Genomic DNA, 17,455 nt, shown 5'->3' on the forward strand with positions numbered 1-17,455 from the left:
AGGATGCAAATTTAGTAGCATTTGGACCAGCTCTTAATAGGTTAGTAGCCCCAGAAAAGTTAGCTAAGATTCCATGCCAAGTCTCAAGTCAGGAGACCAGTTTTACATTTGAAAAATACATAGATGGGGGAGTCACATAACAAGGATTTTGCAATGGGCTGGAAGGGCCATATGAAAGTTTACATACATATTGTCATCTTTATGAAGGAGTGACTTCCATGATAACAAAAGCTTAACACAAGAGCCACACCACACAGCAGAGCAGTTAATTGCATAGTTGATGAGTCTGTGTTCCGGGCCACCTATGAACAAAGACCTCCGAGTGCATCTTTATTTATTATTGTCCAACATTTATGCTGCAGCAGAGTCCTAGAAGCCTAAGCCAGGTTGGGGCCCCACTCAACTAACATGTGGTATAAAGCAGTCCCCTGTCCAAAAGAGCTTACAAATTAAGAGACAAGACATAACAGGTTTCAGAGTAGCAGCCGTGTTAGTCTGTATTCACAAAAAAAGCTCACGAAAGCTTATGCTCAAATAAATTTGTTAGTCTCTAAGGTGCCACAAGTCCGCCTGTTCTTTTTAAGACATAACGAGTGGACGAAATGTAAGTGCGCAGCAAGAAGGAGTAACAAAAATAGGCTGTTTTAGCACAGAATATGAGCAGTAGTAAAATTACAATTTGCCACCTACCTAGACATTTCCAAATACAGTTTTCTGTATAGCAGCCAAGAGGTTTAATGAGGAACATTGAGGATAGAGTGGTGAATTTATAGATTTTGATTGGGAGATTCCCCTCCCCCCATACAAGGAAGGAGTGTTGTGGATGAAAATGCAATGGGGTATATCTAAACTAAATTTAATTTATGATCCTTATGTGTAGGATATCAAGTGAATAGAAGAGAGCAATGTGATTGGCAAAATACTCCAACTTCTGCCAATTTGGTATTCAGCAGTATGCAAAATAAGTGTAGCCAATTTGACACCAAATTCATCTTTAGCTTAAGATGGTGCAAATTCCATTAAAGCATGTGGGTGTTCTACCCACTTATTCCATGGCTAAAACTCACCACAGGATTGCGAGGAAGTAGCTGCTTTTATCTTACACACTCCTTCAAGTTGCTTTTCCTGGTACACTCCTCTCCTGCACCTTGGAGAAGTAACTTATACTTGAAATATACACAACTGAATGCCCAACTGATGCAAATTACACTATTTTGTCCCTTATACCCACTTAAACTCAATTTATGGGCAACTTACACCTCCCACACACGTTTAGTTCAGCACCAAGATTCTCATCCGAGTTCCATTCCTTCTTGAATTTGGCCCATTAAAAAAACCACACACAAAAAAGTAATGGCTGAACTATATAGTAGAACCAGCTACCGAACTTTCCAATTTCAAAATGAAAAGCTGACGCTGGAAACAAGCAAGAGAAGATCAGGATCCCTGTGCAGCTCTCTCCTATTAACAGTGTAGACATTTTAGCTATCCTCAAGCAGTTTGAGAATGAGGAAGTTCACAGAGTTGTTTCAAATTGCCTGCAGAGTACTTGGCTATGCAGATTTTGTAAAGAAAGCATAAATCATTTTTAATAACTAAGTAATTCACCCACCAATACTAGTCAGACAACACTCATCAACCCCCCCCCCCCCCCAAAAAAAAAAACTCAACCCACAAATTTAGAGTTTCAGCACACTTGGTCTAAAAGATCTGACAAGCCAAAATATATTAGGAATCTATCCCAATAAGTGAAAACCACTTCCACTTCTGACCTATTTGCCTCCAAATCACTTTATCCAAATTGCCCTTTACAGTCCAGAAAAATTCCACTTGGGAGCTCAAATGCTGCATGCAACATGTCAGATTGATCGGTGAAGTTGCTGACAGGACGACGACGTGGAAGGGGAAAAAAAACCCAGGATTATACTGGGATGTTAGCTGCAAGTTTGGCTACCTAGAGACTAGCTTCTCTATGTAATTCACCAAAAACAAAAACAAAGCTATTTCCAGCTGCTGCAGGTCACTGAATAAAAGTATTAAACTTCTTGATTTAGTGAGAACCAGTTCTTCTACCAAACCAGCATTCAGCAGACCTAACCAAATTTCCAAAGAAGAGAGGCTGAATCATTTTTGTGTTTTCTCCAATAAAAACACTGCAAACTGATATTGATAATGTAACATTTAAATGTATGCACTGTAAGAAATATATTTTGTTCCAGTCTTAAATTGCCAAAAACATCAATCTATGATTTCTGGATCTTTAAGCAGGAGAGCCTTGTCAGTCTTTACATGTATATGAAGGAAGGAAAACAAGAAAAAGGTACATAAAACAAGAATACATATTCATGTAAAAATGTTTTTTAAAAAATCAAGATTTGGGCAGAAAAAAAACCAGAATTCTAAAAACTTTGCCTCATTAGGGAACATTGGTCTTTCTAAGTGTGTTTAATAAAGAAGCAAATAGATAATCCATACAAAAAGACAGCTGTCTCTAGTAACCTCTCTAATACTAATGTGCTGTAGCAAGGTCTCACATTGCTATTTGAAGAAGTGACACTTACTCTGCAGAATGCCTTATACAATGGAGCTGCAAACATGACTGGAACCTCTATTCAGTATTGTAATAAAATAGGTAATGGATAATATCTCTTTTACTAAACGTCCTACCAACAACAGTCACTATTAGTACAGTAAGTACCAAATAAGTAGAAGTAAACAACTGTCAAAGTGAAGTGTGTTTTGTAATGTGTTCACACCCTTCCTTTTGTTGTTCATTGACTTGTCAATTAAAATCTATTTTGGAATTTCTCTCCCAGTCCACCTAAATTAGCTAAATTTTACTATATTAAAACACCTTTGCCTTTTTGGTGTTTAGCTAAAGCCAGTCATTGCTTCCATACTAAACTAGCGTGTGCACTAGTCCTGGAGAGAATAAGTTGTTTTGCTCTGAAAACTGGCAATTTTTCTTGTCACTCTAAATTTCTTTGCATGTGTAAGTTTATATACTTTAAAGACTATGTATGAAGCATCCTCTTGCTGCCTCTAAATACTCTAATACAGTGGTTCTCAACCTGTGGTCCGCAGACCCCCAGGGGTCTGCAAACTACGTCTAAGATTTCCAGAGAGGTCCAAACCTCCATCTGAAATTTTTTAGGAGTCCACAAATGAAAAAAGGCTGAAAACCACTGCTCTACTCTATTCAGTGTGTTAGGGTCAAAGCGAATTCAATAAAACGTTTTGCATGCAAACAGATGCTTTAAATTGTCAAAGATCTTCAGGCTTAACCTTCAAGCGCTTACATCTGTAAGTGTGAACAAATTCAAACTCCTCAATAAAGCTCCTTTTAAAATCATAAAAATATTCCAAATAAAACCACTACTATGTTATGTCGTTATACCCATAATTAAGATCTTCACAAATTTAGAATTAGTATAAAAAAAAGTTTAGTATCAAGTCCTAAGAAAACAATGTACAGTATAAAGGTTAGTGATTTCTACAAAGATTATTTTCAATTTATGTCAATTTACTATGGTCCACTAAACCAAGTAATTGTCAATTAAGAAGTGGTTCACAGCATTGTTTTTTATTTTAACCTTTTTGTTGTAGAAACTGCCAACAAGAAACTACAACATTTATGAACACTATTATAGTGGCTACAGACATAAGGGATGCTAAATAAAAAGTAAGGAACAGCTTGAATATTTACAAAATTTAAACTCGTGCAGACAGGGTTACTTAAAAAAAAACCTCTCTTCCATTAATAGGAAATACAAGATACCTACTGTGTTTCTAGGAGCACAGGAAAACCAACAACTCATCATAGAACTTGCAACTCCTTGTTGTCAGCAGCAAATAATTTACCTCGATTTCAGTTACAAACTGCTGCAGTTTACAAGGCAAGCACCCAACCAGAATTCAAAACAGGCTGCTCTAAGCAATATACTGGTTTTTCTTGGCTACATTCATTTTGTTCCATCCTTCACTTAGCTTGGATCCCCAACTATATTTTCTCCATCTTCAGGGTCTTCTTCAGACTTCATAACTCTTACAAAAATAAGTTTTTTCACTTAAAGACAGCCCAGGGACAGCCTAAGACCGGTACAGGAATTCCTTCTTTCGTATCGACTGCTTAGGCTGTCCCTTTCTGGCACTTCACATGAAAACCCTACATACAGCTTTTGTTTCTGCAGACTCTGTGCTGCAGCACAGACTGCCTCAGTGACTGACTCACAGTAATATTCCCCAGACCTGAAATATCCTGTAAACAATCTGCAGACAGTCTCACATCAGCCTGGTTCTATTTTTTGATTGTCCAGTACTTGATAGCTGAGTGATAGAAAGAAATAGCTAATAATACATTTTATGCATGCTCATCCTGTGAGTAATACATTTTATGCTTATGGGTAGCAAATGAGACAAGCATGTGTGAAACTACCACCATGGTGCCACATTTTGCAGATGTGCAAACTTTCACCTTAAAGGAACAAACATGTTAGTCAAATTAACTTTTGACTGACACTATATGAGGGTCACAGTTATCACTGTTAAACAGGATGTTACAAATAATGGCAGGAACAGATTTAGCTATTCCACCAAACAACACTGAAAGCTGGAATCAGCTTTACGATCATCTGACTTTAGGCAAAGTAATGACTACATAGCACACAGACTGGGTGATTCTATTTTGACAAAAATGTGTCCGATTTTAATTTAGAAAAAGCACATGCCTTTGCTTTAAAAAAAAAATTCTCCTTTTACGAGTATGAATCCCATTCTGAATACAACCAGGTTTCAGCTTACTGCTGCTGCCAGTCTGTCTCCCCAACATGTCAAATGAGAAGAGCCACAGAGGCTGTCAAACCATTAAATAGACAGTGTAATGATTAACAGTATTGAAGACGCAGGGTCCTCTTTCACACATTTTAAATTTAACAGTGGAAATCTCCTGAACACCATATTTAGTGGACTAGGTCAACATCGTGACTATTGGCTGTTTTGTCTGTAGGAGATATAAACGTGGTGCACAGTAATAAAAAAAGAAAATATGCAGGACACCACAAGACTGTTAAACATACACAGTCAGTGAGACTGCAAGTACAATTTTCTGTGGAGACCTTTTTGGAAAACAGACATTTCACAGTACACGATCCTGCCTCCTCCTGTCCACATTTGGGGTTGTGCGCACACAATTGCTGTCACACAAAAAAGGCAATCATTTTTCATAATACTGAAAGAAGTCACACATCTTATCTGCCGCCTTCAGAACAGACCCTATGCCAAATCAAACACTTTTTTTTTTTCTTTGAAAGCGCGTGTTCCAAGGAGTTATTTGCCGTCAAAGTTTCCACATGACAGGAACATTCCAACAAAACAAAGGTTAAGTGAATTTTATACAGGCTGTGTCATACCAGTAGTTATCTTATCACCATGAAACAAGTCAACCTCCTACAGCTATAAAAGGTATTTTGGAAAACATATAAGCCTACCCTGAACATGCTAAATGAAGATAAAGTTAGCACTCTGATTTTGAAAAGGATATGTTTAAAAGCACAACTGAAATCAAAACAGGTCACACTGAGTCAGATTAGTTGGTTTGCAACAACATAACTCACCAGCATGCCAAAGAACTTAAGAAAATGTGTTTGAATTTTCACCTTTGAGATAGATGAACATGGACATATTATAAACAGGAAATTCTTAGAGAAAGGAGCAGGAAAAAGCACTCTAGCCCATTCTAAATATGAACAGTGAGTCCACAGGGGGAGCAGCATATGCCACCAGAACTAGAGAGACAGTATTGTAACATATGTAAGGCCATAAGCTGTATTCTCAGAAGGAAGTAGCAACAGGAACTTAATGTTTGCTCAGTTCACAAGACGGGCTGGACAAGAAAGTCCCAAGAGGCCAATTAAAAAGGCTCATCAATACTGCACAAGATCCAGGAAAAAATTTGCACCCTCACTTTGATGAATCAAAGTTTAAAGGAACACTTCCAACAGCAGCCTGAAAACCAAGAGCTGGTGCCAAAGATTAATTTCTGAGGTAGGTATCATGGTGATGAGGGCAATATAGATGCTTGGCTAGATACAGTTCTTGGCTCCATTTATCATCCTGGTGCATGATTTCAGCTAAGACTGTGGCCGGCACACAGCCAGGCTGCTTCTCTTTTCAATTTCACCCAACCAAGAGTTTTGCTTTTCTCACATTTCTATCTGCTGACAGACCAATATTTATCCAAGTCTCCTGGACTTCACTTCTCCTGTGGCTGCCAGAAACTTCTTAGATGACAAGTTCCTCCATGAAGCACCCTGCCTATCATTGCCTTCGGGGGTCTCATGCCACAAAATACTGTTCCTATTTTGTGCCCACTTAAGGCCAAATAACTGAAAATGTAGCTACCCGGAAAGGGTATCAGCCACAAGACAGCTTTGAATAAACCCTACCCAGCAGCTGATTGGAATGACAGTAAAGGCTTTCCTGGGTTAGCTAGACTCTAGACAGCTTGAAGGATAGGAAATAATGAAACACTATAGGGAAAAAAGCCTCCTCTCTCAAAGATGCCCAAAAGCACCACAAGGTGCCATTTTAAGAAAAAGCAGAAAATGACTTTTTTTTATTATTATTATTTAAGATTTGCACTGCTAGGGAGAAAACATCTGCACCAAAGTATTTTAAAAAGAGCACAGTTCTTACACAGTGGATGTGTTAAATGCAAAACCATAAACAGCAGCAAAGATCTTTTACTAATGGCATCAACTGGGGTGCAAGGAAAATTTTTAAAAAGCTTGTGGTAAAGTGGAATTTACTCAAGACAAAACAGTCTGCCAATAAAAAGAACAATTAAAATATGGAAAGAATGGAAAGGCAGCCATGACGATGATGCTTCTGCCACATTCTCCCCCAGTATGAACAAGTTTAAATCTATAGCACTGCATTATTTTTTTTTAACAGAATTAGTCTTCAAATTGAAAACAGAGCAGAAATCTAAAGCTGCTAAATTAACTGCCAACAGACCAAGGGTTTCTTTGCAGGGTAATATTGCCAGTGCTCCCTTAAAAACAGAGCAGCTGTTTTATTAAGTGGGTGTAAAGGCCAAGAACTTTAGTCAAGGAGAAGGGATTGATTTGAAAATCTCTCAGAAGTAGATTTACTGGCATCTGCCTATAAAATATCTTTAAAGTTCTCTCTCCCTGAAATCAGGAAGACTGCCTTGAAAAGACACGTACAATGTATTTTCTAGATTCTTGCCCAAAAGTGCCCTAAATAAATTAGACATGCACTTATGATCAATATATTAAAACACAGAACTTGTAGGAGCATCAGTGGCTATTAGAGATGCCTTCACATGAGGATCAATTCAACAAATGCCTTACAAAAGCAGAACAAAAATTGAAAGTGCTGACTTAGAGTTTTCCATGTTGTATTGTCAACCAACTGGCAAAAAGGTACCATGACGCTGGTGGAGAACTTACAGTGAAGTTGCCTGCAATGCTGTTGCTCAGCTCTCTACACACTTCAGCAAATATAGCTATGGTGAAAGGTTATAGTTAAGCATTGTTTACAATATCTACCCAAGAAACAAGATCAGATCTACTGATTAACAATGGAGGAAATATTGGCAACGAAGAGACCATTAGTTAAAGTGTTGCTGAATGTAACCCAATATCCTGTCACAATATCTGTGTATTGGTAAGGATTTGTTACTCTGCCAACAACTGTGGCTACTGGGGAAATGTTCATATTCCATTCCTGGTACACTGCAGTCTCAAATGTTTGAACTGATCAGCTCTAATGTTTATTTATTGAGAGCTGACTAAAGACACAAAACACAAGCAACTACTTTGCGAGACAGCCAGTACCATTAACATTAGTGGTGCACACAAGCATATGATTTCATGTAGCTTTCTTTTATTAAAATGTTGCTAATTTGCATATTGCTTTACCCCTTATCCCAGTTGCAAAATTCTGGATGCACTGCTGGTTGTAAGGGGGAGAAGATTCCAAGAGAGGGTTAAGGAGTTCTGAAGCTTGTCTTACGATGGAGACAGACTTGTTGAAAGTCGCTGGGTAAGGATAAAAGGGGTAAAAAACAAGGGTGATGTCATGGTACGGGTCTACTACAGACCACCTAGCCAGGAAGAAGAGGTGGATGAGGCTTTTTTTAAACAGCTAACAAAATCGTCCAAAGCCCAGGGCTTGGTGGGGATGGGGGACAAGCTACCCAGACATATGTTGGGAAAACAACACAGCAAGGCACAGGTTATCCAAGAAGTTCTTGGAATGTATTGGAGAATTTTTTAGTTGAGAAGGTGGAGACAGCTAGCAGGGGAGAGGCTGTTCTAGATTTGATTTTGACAAATAGGGAGGAACTGGTTGAGAATTTGAAAGTGGAAGGCAGCTTGGGTGAAAGTGATCATGAAATCACAAGAGTTCATGATTCTAAGGAATGGTAGGAGGGAGAACAGCAAAATAGAGACAATGGATTTCAAGAAGGCAGACTTTAGCAAACTCATGGAGTTGGTAGGTACGATCCCATGGGAAGCAAATCTAAGGGGAAAAACAAGAGAAGACAGTCGGCAGTTTTTCAAAGAGACATTATTAAGGGCACAAGAGCAAACTATCCCACTGAGTAGGAAAGATGGGAAGTCTGGCCAGAGACCACCCTGGCTTAACCAAGAGATCTTCAATGATCTAAAAATTAAAAAAAATAAGAGTCCTACAAAATGTGGAAACTAGGTCAAATTACAAAGGATGAATATAAACAAACAACACAAGTATGTAGGTACAAAATTAGAAAGGCCAAGGTACAAAACGAGATCAAACTAGCTAGGGAGATAAAAGGTAACAAGAAAACATTCTACAAATATAGTAGAAGCAAGAGAAAGACTCAGGACTGGGTAGGCCCATTACTCAATGGGGGGGGGGGGGGGGAAATAATAACAGAAAACATGGAAATGGCAGAGGTGCTTAATGACTTCTTTGTTTCGGTCTTCACCAAGAAGGTTGGTGGTGATAAGACGTCTAACATAGTGAATGCCAGTGAAAATGAAGTAGGATCAGAAGAGGCTAAAATACAGAAAGAACAAGTTAAAAATTACTTAGACAAATTAGATGTCTTCAAGTCACCAGGGCCTGGTGAAATGCATCCTAGAATACTCAAGGAGCTGACTGAGGAAATATCTGAGCCATTAGCAATTATCTTTGAGAAGTCATGGAAGACGGGCGAGATTCCAAAAGACTGGAAAAGGGCAAATATAGTGCCCATCTATTAAAAGGGAAATAAGGACAATCCAGGGAATTACAGAGCAGTCAGCTTAACTTCTGTACCCAGAGAGATAATGGAGCAAATAATTAAGCAATCCATTTGCAAACATCTAGAAGATAATACAGTGATAAATAACAGTCAGCATGGATTTGTCAAGAACAAATCGTGTCAAGCCAACCTGATCGCTTTCTTTGACAGGGTAACAGGTTGCTGGATGGGGGGAAGCGGTAGATGTGGTATATCTTGATTTTAGTAAAGCTTTTGATATTGTCCCATGTGACTTTCTCGTAAGTAAACTAGGGAAATGTAACCTAAATGGAGCTACTGTAAGGTGGGTGCAAAACTGGTTGGAAAACCATTCCCAGAGATCAGAGTAGCAGCTGTGTTAGTCTGTATCTGCAAAAAGAAAAGGAGGACTTGTGGCACCTTAGAGACTAACAAATTTATTTGAGCATAAGCTTTTGTGAGCTACAGCTCACTTCATCAGAGTAGTTATCAGTGGTTCATAGTCTTGCTGGAAGGGCATATCGAGTGGGGTCCCGCAGGGATCAGTTCTGGGTCCTGTTCTGTTCAATATCTTCATCAATGATTTAGATAATGGCATAAAGAGTTCATTTATAAAGTTTGTGGACGATACCAAGCTGGGAGTGGTTGCAAGTGCTTTGGAGGATAGGATTAAAATTCAAAATGATCTGGACAAACTGGAGAAATGGCCTGAAGTAAATAGGATGAAATTCAATAAGGACAAATGCAAAGTACTTCACTTAGGAAACAATCAGTTGCACACATACAAAATGGGAAATGACTGCCTAGGAGGAAGTACTGTGGAAAGGGATCTAGGAGTCATAGTGGACCACAACCTAAATTAGAGTTAACAGTTGTGACAAAGTTCCTCCTCTGCCTTGGTGGGTCCTGCGCTTATTGGCGGATTTTCTCGCCTCAGAGGTTCACGGCAGCCCTCAGTTTGGCCACTTTTGTGGCTCAAATCTGCCGTTCACTCAGTTAGCCTCATCACTGGCCAGCATGGGGAAAGGAAGAAGAACAATCCCCGCAGTCTCTGCTGATCCACCTACTGGATTGGGGAACAGGCCAGAGATCTTCCCCTCTGGTGGAACCCACAGTCCAGTTCAACTCCTCCGGTATAAAGGAGGGAGTTGGGGGGATGGAGGAACCCAGGCCCGTCCTCTACTCCAGGTTCCAGCCCAGGGCCCTGTGGATTGCAGCTGTCTACAGTGGCTCCTGTAACAGCTGCGTGACAGCTACAACTCCCTGGGCTACTTCCCCATGGCCTCCTCCCAACACCTTCTTTATTCTCACCACAGGACCTTCCTCCTGATCGTTGATAATACTTGTACCTCTCAGTCTTCCAGTAGTACTCCTTCTCACTCTCAGCTCCTAGTGCCTCTTGCTCCCAGCTCCTCGCACGCACCACAAACTGAAGTGAGCTCCTTTTTAAACCCAGGTGCCCTGATTAGCCTGCCTTAATTGATTCTAACAGCTTCTTGATTGGCTGCAGGTGTTCTAATCAGCCTGTCTGCCTTAATTGTTTCCAGAAAGTTCCTGATTGTTCTGGAACCTTCCCTGTTACTTTACCCAGGTAAGAGGGACCTACTTAATCTGGGGCTAATATAGCTGCCTTCTATCACTCTCCTGTAGCCATCTGGCCCAACCCTGTCTCACAGTGTAACACTGTTGCAAAAAAAGCGAACATCATTCTGGGATGTATTAGCAGGAGTGTTGTAAGCAAGACATCAGAAGTAACTCTTCGGCTCTACTCCACACTGCTTAGGCCTCAGCTGGAGTATTGTGTCCAGTTCTGGGCACCAGAGTTCAGGAAGGATGTGTACAAATTGGAGAGAGTCCAGAAAAGAGCAACAAAAATGATTAAAGGTCTAGAAAACATGACCTATGAGGGAAGATGGTAAAAATTGGGTTTGTCTAGTCTGGAAAAGAGAAGATTAGAGGGGACATGATAACAGTTTTCAAGTATGTAAAAGGTTGTTACAAGGAGGTGGGAGAAAAATTGTTCTCCTTCACCTCTGAGGATAGAACAAGAAGCAATGGGCTTAAATTGCAGCAAGGGAGGTTTCGGTTGGACACTAGGAAAAACTTCCTAGCTGTCAGGATGGTTAAGTTCTGGAATAAATTGACTAGGGAGGCTGTGGGATCTCCATCATTGGGGATTTTTAAGAGCAGGTTAGACAAACACCTGTCAGGAATCGTCTAGATAATCAGTCCAGCCATGAGTGCAGGGGACTGGACTAGATGACCTCTTGAGGTCTGTTCCAGTCCTATGATTCTATGTCCCACTAGGGTTGCCAACTTTCTACTTGCATAAAACCGAACATCCTTGGCCCACCCCCCCCGTACTTCACTCCATCCCCTGTTGCTCACTCTCACCACCCTCACTCCCTTGCTCATTTTCACCAGGCTGGCTCAGGGGTTGGGTGTGGGAGGGGGTAAGGGTGAGGGCTCCACCAGGGGGGTGCGGGTTCTGGGGTGAGGCCAAAAATGAGGCGTTCAGGGTGCGGGAGGGGGCTCCAGGCTGATGCAGTGAGTTGGGATGCGGGAGGGGGTATGGGCTCTGGGCTGGGGGGTGCAGGCTCTGGTGTGGGGCCAGGGATGAAGGGTTTGGGGTGCAGGAGGGAGCTCTGGGCTGGGACCAAGGGGTTCAGGGGGCGGGAGGGGGATCAGGGGTGAGGCAGGGGATTGGGGCGTGGGGGGTGTGAAGAGCCGGCTGGGGGTGCGGGCTCTGGGGTAGCGCTGGGGATGAAGGGTTTGGAGTGCAGGAGCGTGCTCCGGACTGGGGCAGGAGGTTAGGGCGCGGGAGTGGGTCAGGGGTGCAAGCTCCAGGCAGCGCTTACCTGAAGCAGCTCCCAGAAGCTGCAACATGTCCCCCCTGTGGCTCCTAGGTAGAGGAGCAGCCAGGTGGATCTCTGCGCTGCCTCATCCGCAGGCACAGCCCCCACAGCTCCCATTGGCTGTGGTTCCCGGCCAATGGGAGCTACGAAGCCGGTGCTTGGGGTGGGGGCAGGCCAGGGGGCTCCACATGCTAGGAGCCGGAGTGGGGGAAATGCCACTGCTTCCGGGAGCTGTGCAGAGCCATGGCAGGCAGGGAGACTGCCTTAGGCCCGCTGCACCACTGACTGGACTTTTAATGGCCCGGTCAGTGGTGCTGACCAGAGCTGTCAGGGTCCCTTTTCAACCAGGAGTTCCAGTCAAAAAATCAGACACCTGGCAACCCTATGTCCCACAAGAAGAGAAATAAGGACATGGTGGCATGGAGGCAACTGCACTGGACTGGCTAGTCAGCACTGGAAGGAAATATTGCAATCCCCCTCATTTCCTGTTCGTTTCTAAAATGTTATTGGAACAGCCTTGCCACAGGGACATACTAATTAATTTTATCTTAGCCTATTCAGTGCCCTTCAAGGGAAGAGAGGCCTAAATAAACGGAGGGAAAAGAAGGCCAAAGAAATTTCTGGAAGCAAGAGTGAGAGCGAAGAACTCACACTGTTCACTCTGTTCCAAAACAAAGCAGAGTCTGGGATGCTAACTACCTGAGCTGGTGTTCAACAGCTTTACAGTGACATGATTCACTTGTGGCTGTTCAAAATTACATAATCAGAAACCCATCTTGCAGGAGAGAGACGATATGAAAGGGCAGTTTGATGGCAGCAGTCCATTCAGAGTAAGAGGCATCAGCGTGACAGCTCCAGAAAGCAGAGGAGGACTGGGGCGGGTGGGGGGGGGGGGGGGGGAAGGAGGTGTACTTTCATTCTAGCTCTATAAGATTTCTACTGCGGGTATAGTGCCCTATGTTGCCTGTACTGATACACCTCTATGGAGCAGCATGCAAGGATGGAATGCTAATATGGTGAGATAATGGTTAAAAGGATGGTAGATTTAGTAATTTCTTCTGTTTATTGTCCCTTCTCCCATGTAATATTATAAACTAAAGCATTCCAATTTAAAAGACCTGCAAAGGAATCAAGTCACAAGGGAAACATCTTTGGCCAGCTAGCACCATTGTACAAAAATCTAACCTGAAGAAAAACAAAATCCATAGTGCACATTAAAAACTCTTTGTGGGAAGCTGCCAATGATGTCCCCCAATTTCGCTCCCCACATCCCCACCCCCCACTTCAAGAACCTCCCCTCCCCCCAAGCCTTATAGAAATAAAGGAGATTGTTTGGAACCAGCTGTTAGGATTTTAAAAAATTAAAATAAATAAAAAAATCAAGGCTTCTCACCCCAGTATGTCTGACCCTTTAATGCAGCTCATGTACTTTATCCAAGTAGCTAAAATGTCTCCGCTGATGTCCAAATATTTTTAAACAATGCAGTATTATACAAGGATCCAACATTTACCCTATAAAAAGATCTAAATAAATCAGTATGAGTGTATACCAGAGGCCTTAACTGACTTTGACCTAAAAGATTAATTGATTTGACTTTCCACATTTGGATTTGGTTAAATACAAAAACAAAAGTTATCTAAAACTCTGGCGTAACAATAAGGTTCTTAAAGGAATAACAGCTGCCAAATCCCTGTTAGCTTTACACCTGGAAAAAAGCCTTGTTTTGAAAGGAAAAAAATATTATATTGGACTAACTCTGTTCCCATCCAACTCAGTAAGTAAAACTCCCATTGGGAACACGTAGACAACAAGTAGAGAGTGCTTTTGAAAAATCCCACTCACCTACACAGTGGGTAGCCTCCTCTCTCATTCCAGGCATGGAAATGTCATTGATGTCAACACAAGTTTTAACTAGAAGGACTTTCCTGTACACACACTTTGTTTACAGCATAAGGAGGAAATGTAGATCTGGAATACATATGCCCAGGAATTCAAACAGTCTTTTGGGGGTTTGTTTGTGTGTTTAAAATCCACATTCAACAGGTATAAAACAGAAAAAGAAAAAAAAATGTTTAGTTTACCTGATATTCACTCTGCACAGAGCTTTTGCTACTAGCAGTATGTTTAAAAGAAGTCTACTGCTGAACCACTCTCAAACCCTTAATGTACAAAAAGCATTACCTAAAGTTGAAAGAGCATTCTTACCATTCTATTTTTATGAAACCAAGTACATGATCTTGCAGCTACCTATTACAAAAATGGTAGATGGATTAGCTACTACAAAGCCCTAGGACATATCTATAAAGATTAAAAACAGATGGGTGTATGATCGTCACTATTTTCCCCCTTTCTGCTCACAATTTCAAACCTTCAATTGCAGAGTTTAAACAGATCCCCACCCCCAGCAGGGCAGCAAAATATATGTATTTAAACTCAAAGGAGAAACACTGACATGGGAAATTGCAAGATAATGTTTTCATCCTATTTAATTTGTAAACAGGCTCTTCTGGTTTAGTTTATGGCTGGAAGTGAACAGGCTGGTTTATGAAAAACAGACAATTCAGCTTTGCGTTTCATGATTAAGGCATGCATCTACATTGTAGCAATTACTACTTCCAATTCAAAATTAGCTGTTTTTAGCTGTTCTAGCACATAAACTTTGCATTGTTATCCCATTTAATCACATAAACACATGGAGTTCAATAGTGCCAAACAAAAGTTAGTCACAGAGAAAACAGTTTTTATTTCCACAGAGTTCAACATTGTTTTTTGTTTTAAATCGGTGATCTCAGAGAGCACAGCTTTGCCAGTTATCCTTTATAAGTCAATGTATCGAGGAGTAGTTGGAGCAGATAAAGATTTTACTTGCTCAAAAATTAAGTCTAAACAAACTATTAGCTTGTGATGCAAATTTTGGATTAAATTAAAAATATACACATCCGACATTAAAATTTTAAACATTTTGAGTTCATATAGGAGGGGATGTTTTGAAAGCAAAGCCAGTGCCAGATAAATCTACCTGGGTGTAACAATTTCCAACACTTTATGCTTATAGAATACCTTTCATCTATAATTAACTGTTTGCAAAGGCCTTGATGAAAGGTGCTCTAAAAGCCCATAAAGTATTTTAGATCATTACATCCAGGTAATTAGAGTACTTTGTAGGAAGAGGACTCCTAGAGAAGACATCATTTGATGGGATTACCACAAGGAACAAGATGACCACAGGTAATAGGTATTTAATAAATATGTAGATTATATTTAAAGTTCTGGGTCTAATTAACCAATGTTTGTGATGACCTTAGACCCAGAACTTAAAAGCTCGCTGCACAACTGCAGAAACCTGGCAACTTTTAAGGAATCCCCATGATTTCCCTTGTCCCACATGGGGAAAAATGCAGACTTGGGAGAACTAACAGCAGCTCATTCTGAACAGAAATAGCCCCGCTTTCTCTGCTCTTTGGCTGCTTGTTGGCCAGAGTGGGATAGATCCTCTCCCGTAACTGCTGTGGTAGCCTCTGCTCAGGGCAGAAGAGGTGCCCTGCTCTGCCCCCATTCAGCTAAACAATTACCTTTCAGAAGTGAGAGGAGGGCTTTGGACCACTTCTCCTGGACTCCAGTTGGTGCTGCAGTTTCAGAGTTCTTAAACAGTACCTGTATACAGCGAGCAGCAGCCCACGGCAGTGAGTCTCAGAGTCCGCAAACTAGGGTTCACACTACAGTGCTAAAAATAGGTGTGGAGACGCACCAGCTCTGAAAAGGGGTGGGGGCACGCTTCAGAGCCTAAACTCCAGCCCAAATGCCTGTACTGCTATTTTTAGCACACTAACTCAAGCCGACCTAGCACTGCCTGTCACACTCCTAGCTGTAGTACAGACATACCCATAGGCTCTTAAACCAATCTTCTCCCCCAGAAGTCTCCCAATAGAGCAGGTCCCAAACTAAGTGCCCTCTACAGAGCAGTGCTTTTATTTGTTTTTGTTCTGCTACATTTCTCCCTCAATCAGCTGCTTCTCTTTTAGCCTCTAAGAGAGCAACAAGTTCTCAGTCAATCATGGACTCAGATTTTCAAACACTGGATCGGGGCGGGGGAGAAGAAGAATAAAAAATTCTCACTTGAGGCTGGAAATGTCCTTGTAGTAGCCAGTTGCATCCTAAACCCCTCAGCTACCTAAGGCCCATGGGATGCCACTGTCCACTTTCCTTCCTTCCACCCTCAACTTCCACAGAGTTGTCACCTGTGGCCCCCTACCCCTTTGACTCACAAAAATGACCCTTGTTCCTTCAGTTTTATCCTACTGAACAAATTTCATTGCCAAATTTAGGAAGATTTCAACCTTTCTTTCACTTGCCCTACCCCACAATATTTCCCTTCTCAGAAGCATTTCCTACCCTCTGACCTCAGCACACAGCCGTAAGACATCTTCAGAACGCTAACAAGCAGCACAGATCTTCTCCACAGGACAAGACACCAGAAAAAAATTCAGCAGGGAACAGTCTACACCAAAATGCCAAAGGTAACATTTGAAAGGTGAACAATGTGTTTATATATTAGCTTTTTCTTGTAACAGTGAAATATTGGCATTCTGTTCTGCAGAACCAGAAGTAAGATAGCTGGAGAAGCAATATAGAGCAGACACCTAATAATTTGTATACTGCTATAGTCTTTTCCTCTTGACAATGGCTAACCCTCAAACACTGATACTTCCAGTGCTGCTGGAAATTGCAAATAATATATTTTATTTTTCAAATGAAGGATGTATATTTATCTAATAGTAAGAGATCACACATCACACTGCCTCACTCAGAATCATTGGTAGTCCTCACTTTAACTGCTCTTCAAGCCCATGTAAAAACAGTTCAATCTCACAATGTCGAAATTCATCTGGAAGCGTTAAAAGCAAATCAGACCCCATTAATCCAAATAAAAAAGGCACACAGCAGCCAGTCTCCACTGAGTTCATGGAGTACTCTCCTAAATTACCCTGAAGAAGAACAGAAGAAGGGATGGATCAGCAAGGAAAACTCTCTCTGGAGGTCAGAAAGCGTAGAGAAAAAGTGAGAACTGGGAAAAGCCACACAGAGATGGACTTTGCAAAGAAAATTAAAACCAATTCAAACCAATTGTAAAAGATTATTTAGTCATAAATTAAAAGAAAACAAGGAAAGAAGAACTGGGACTGCTAAACACTGAGAATGGGGTGGAGATTAAAGATAATCCAACCATGGCCTAACAACTAAATGAACACTCTGACTCAGTTTTGAATAAGAGTAATGAGAAGCCTGGGCACAGTGACAGGGTGGCTAATGGGAACAAGGATATGGAGG

At 41.3% G+C, this 17,455-nt stretch overlaps 1 protein-coding gene across 6 annotated transcripts in view; it reads right to left on the reverse strand.

Moving 5' to 3' along the window:
* The window catches only part of UACA (uveal autoantigen with coiled-coil domains and ankyrin repeats), a 72,099-nt gene that overhangs the window by 32,905 nt on the left and 21,739 nt on the right, over positions 1 to 17,455 (reverse strand). For 3 of the 6 annotated variants that reach the window (XM_074966657.1, XM_074966656.1, XM_074966652.1), the window contains exon 1: positions 3,783 to 4,216. The exons of the other annotated variants lie outside the window; for them this stretch is intronic. In XM_074966657.1, coding sequence (XP_074822758.1) covers positions 3,783 to 3,821 — 39 coding nt within the window. In that variant the 5' untranslated portion in view covers positions 3,822 to 4,216. Of the gene's footprint in view, positions 1 to 3,782; positions 4,217 to 17,455 lie in introns of those variants that run through there. 6 annotated transcript variants of the gene reach the window in all.

Source organism: Natator depressus, chromosome 10 (genome assembly GCF_965152275.1).
Source record: "Natator depressus isolate rNatDep1 chromosome 10, rNatDep2.hap1, whole genome shotgun sequence".
Taxonomy (NCBI): Eukaryota; Metazoa; Chordata; order Testudines; family Cheloniidae; genus Natator; species Natator depressus.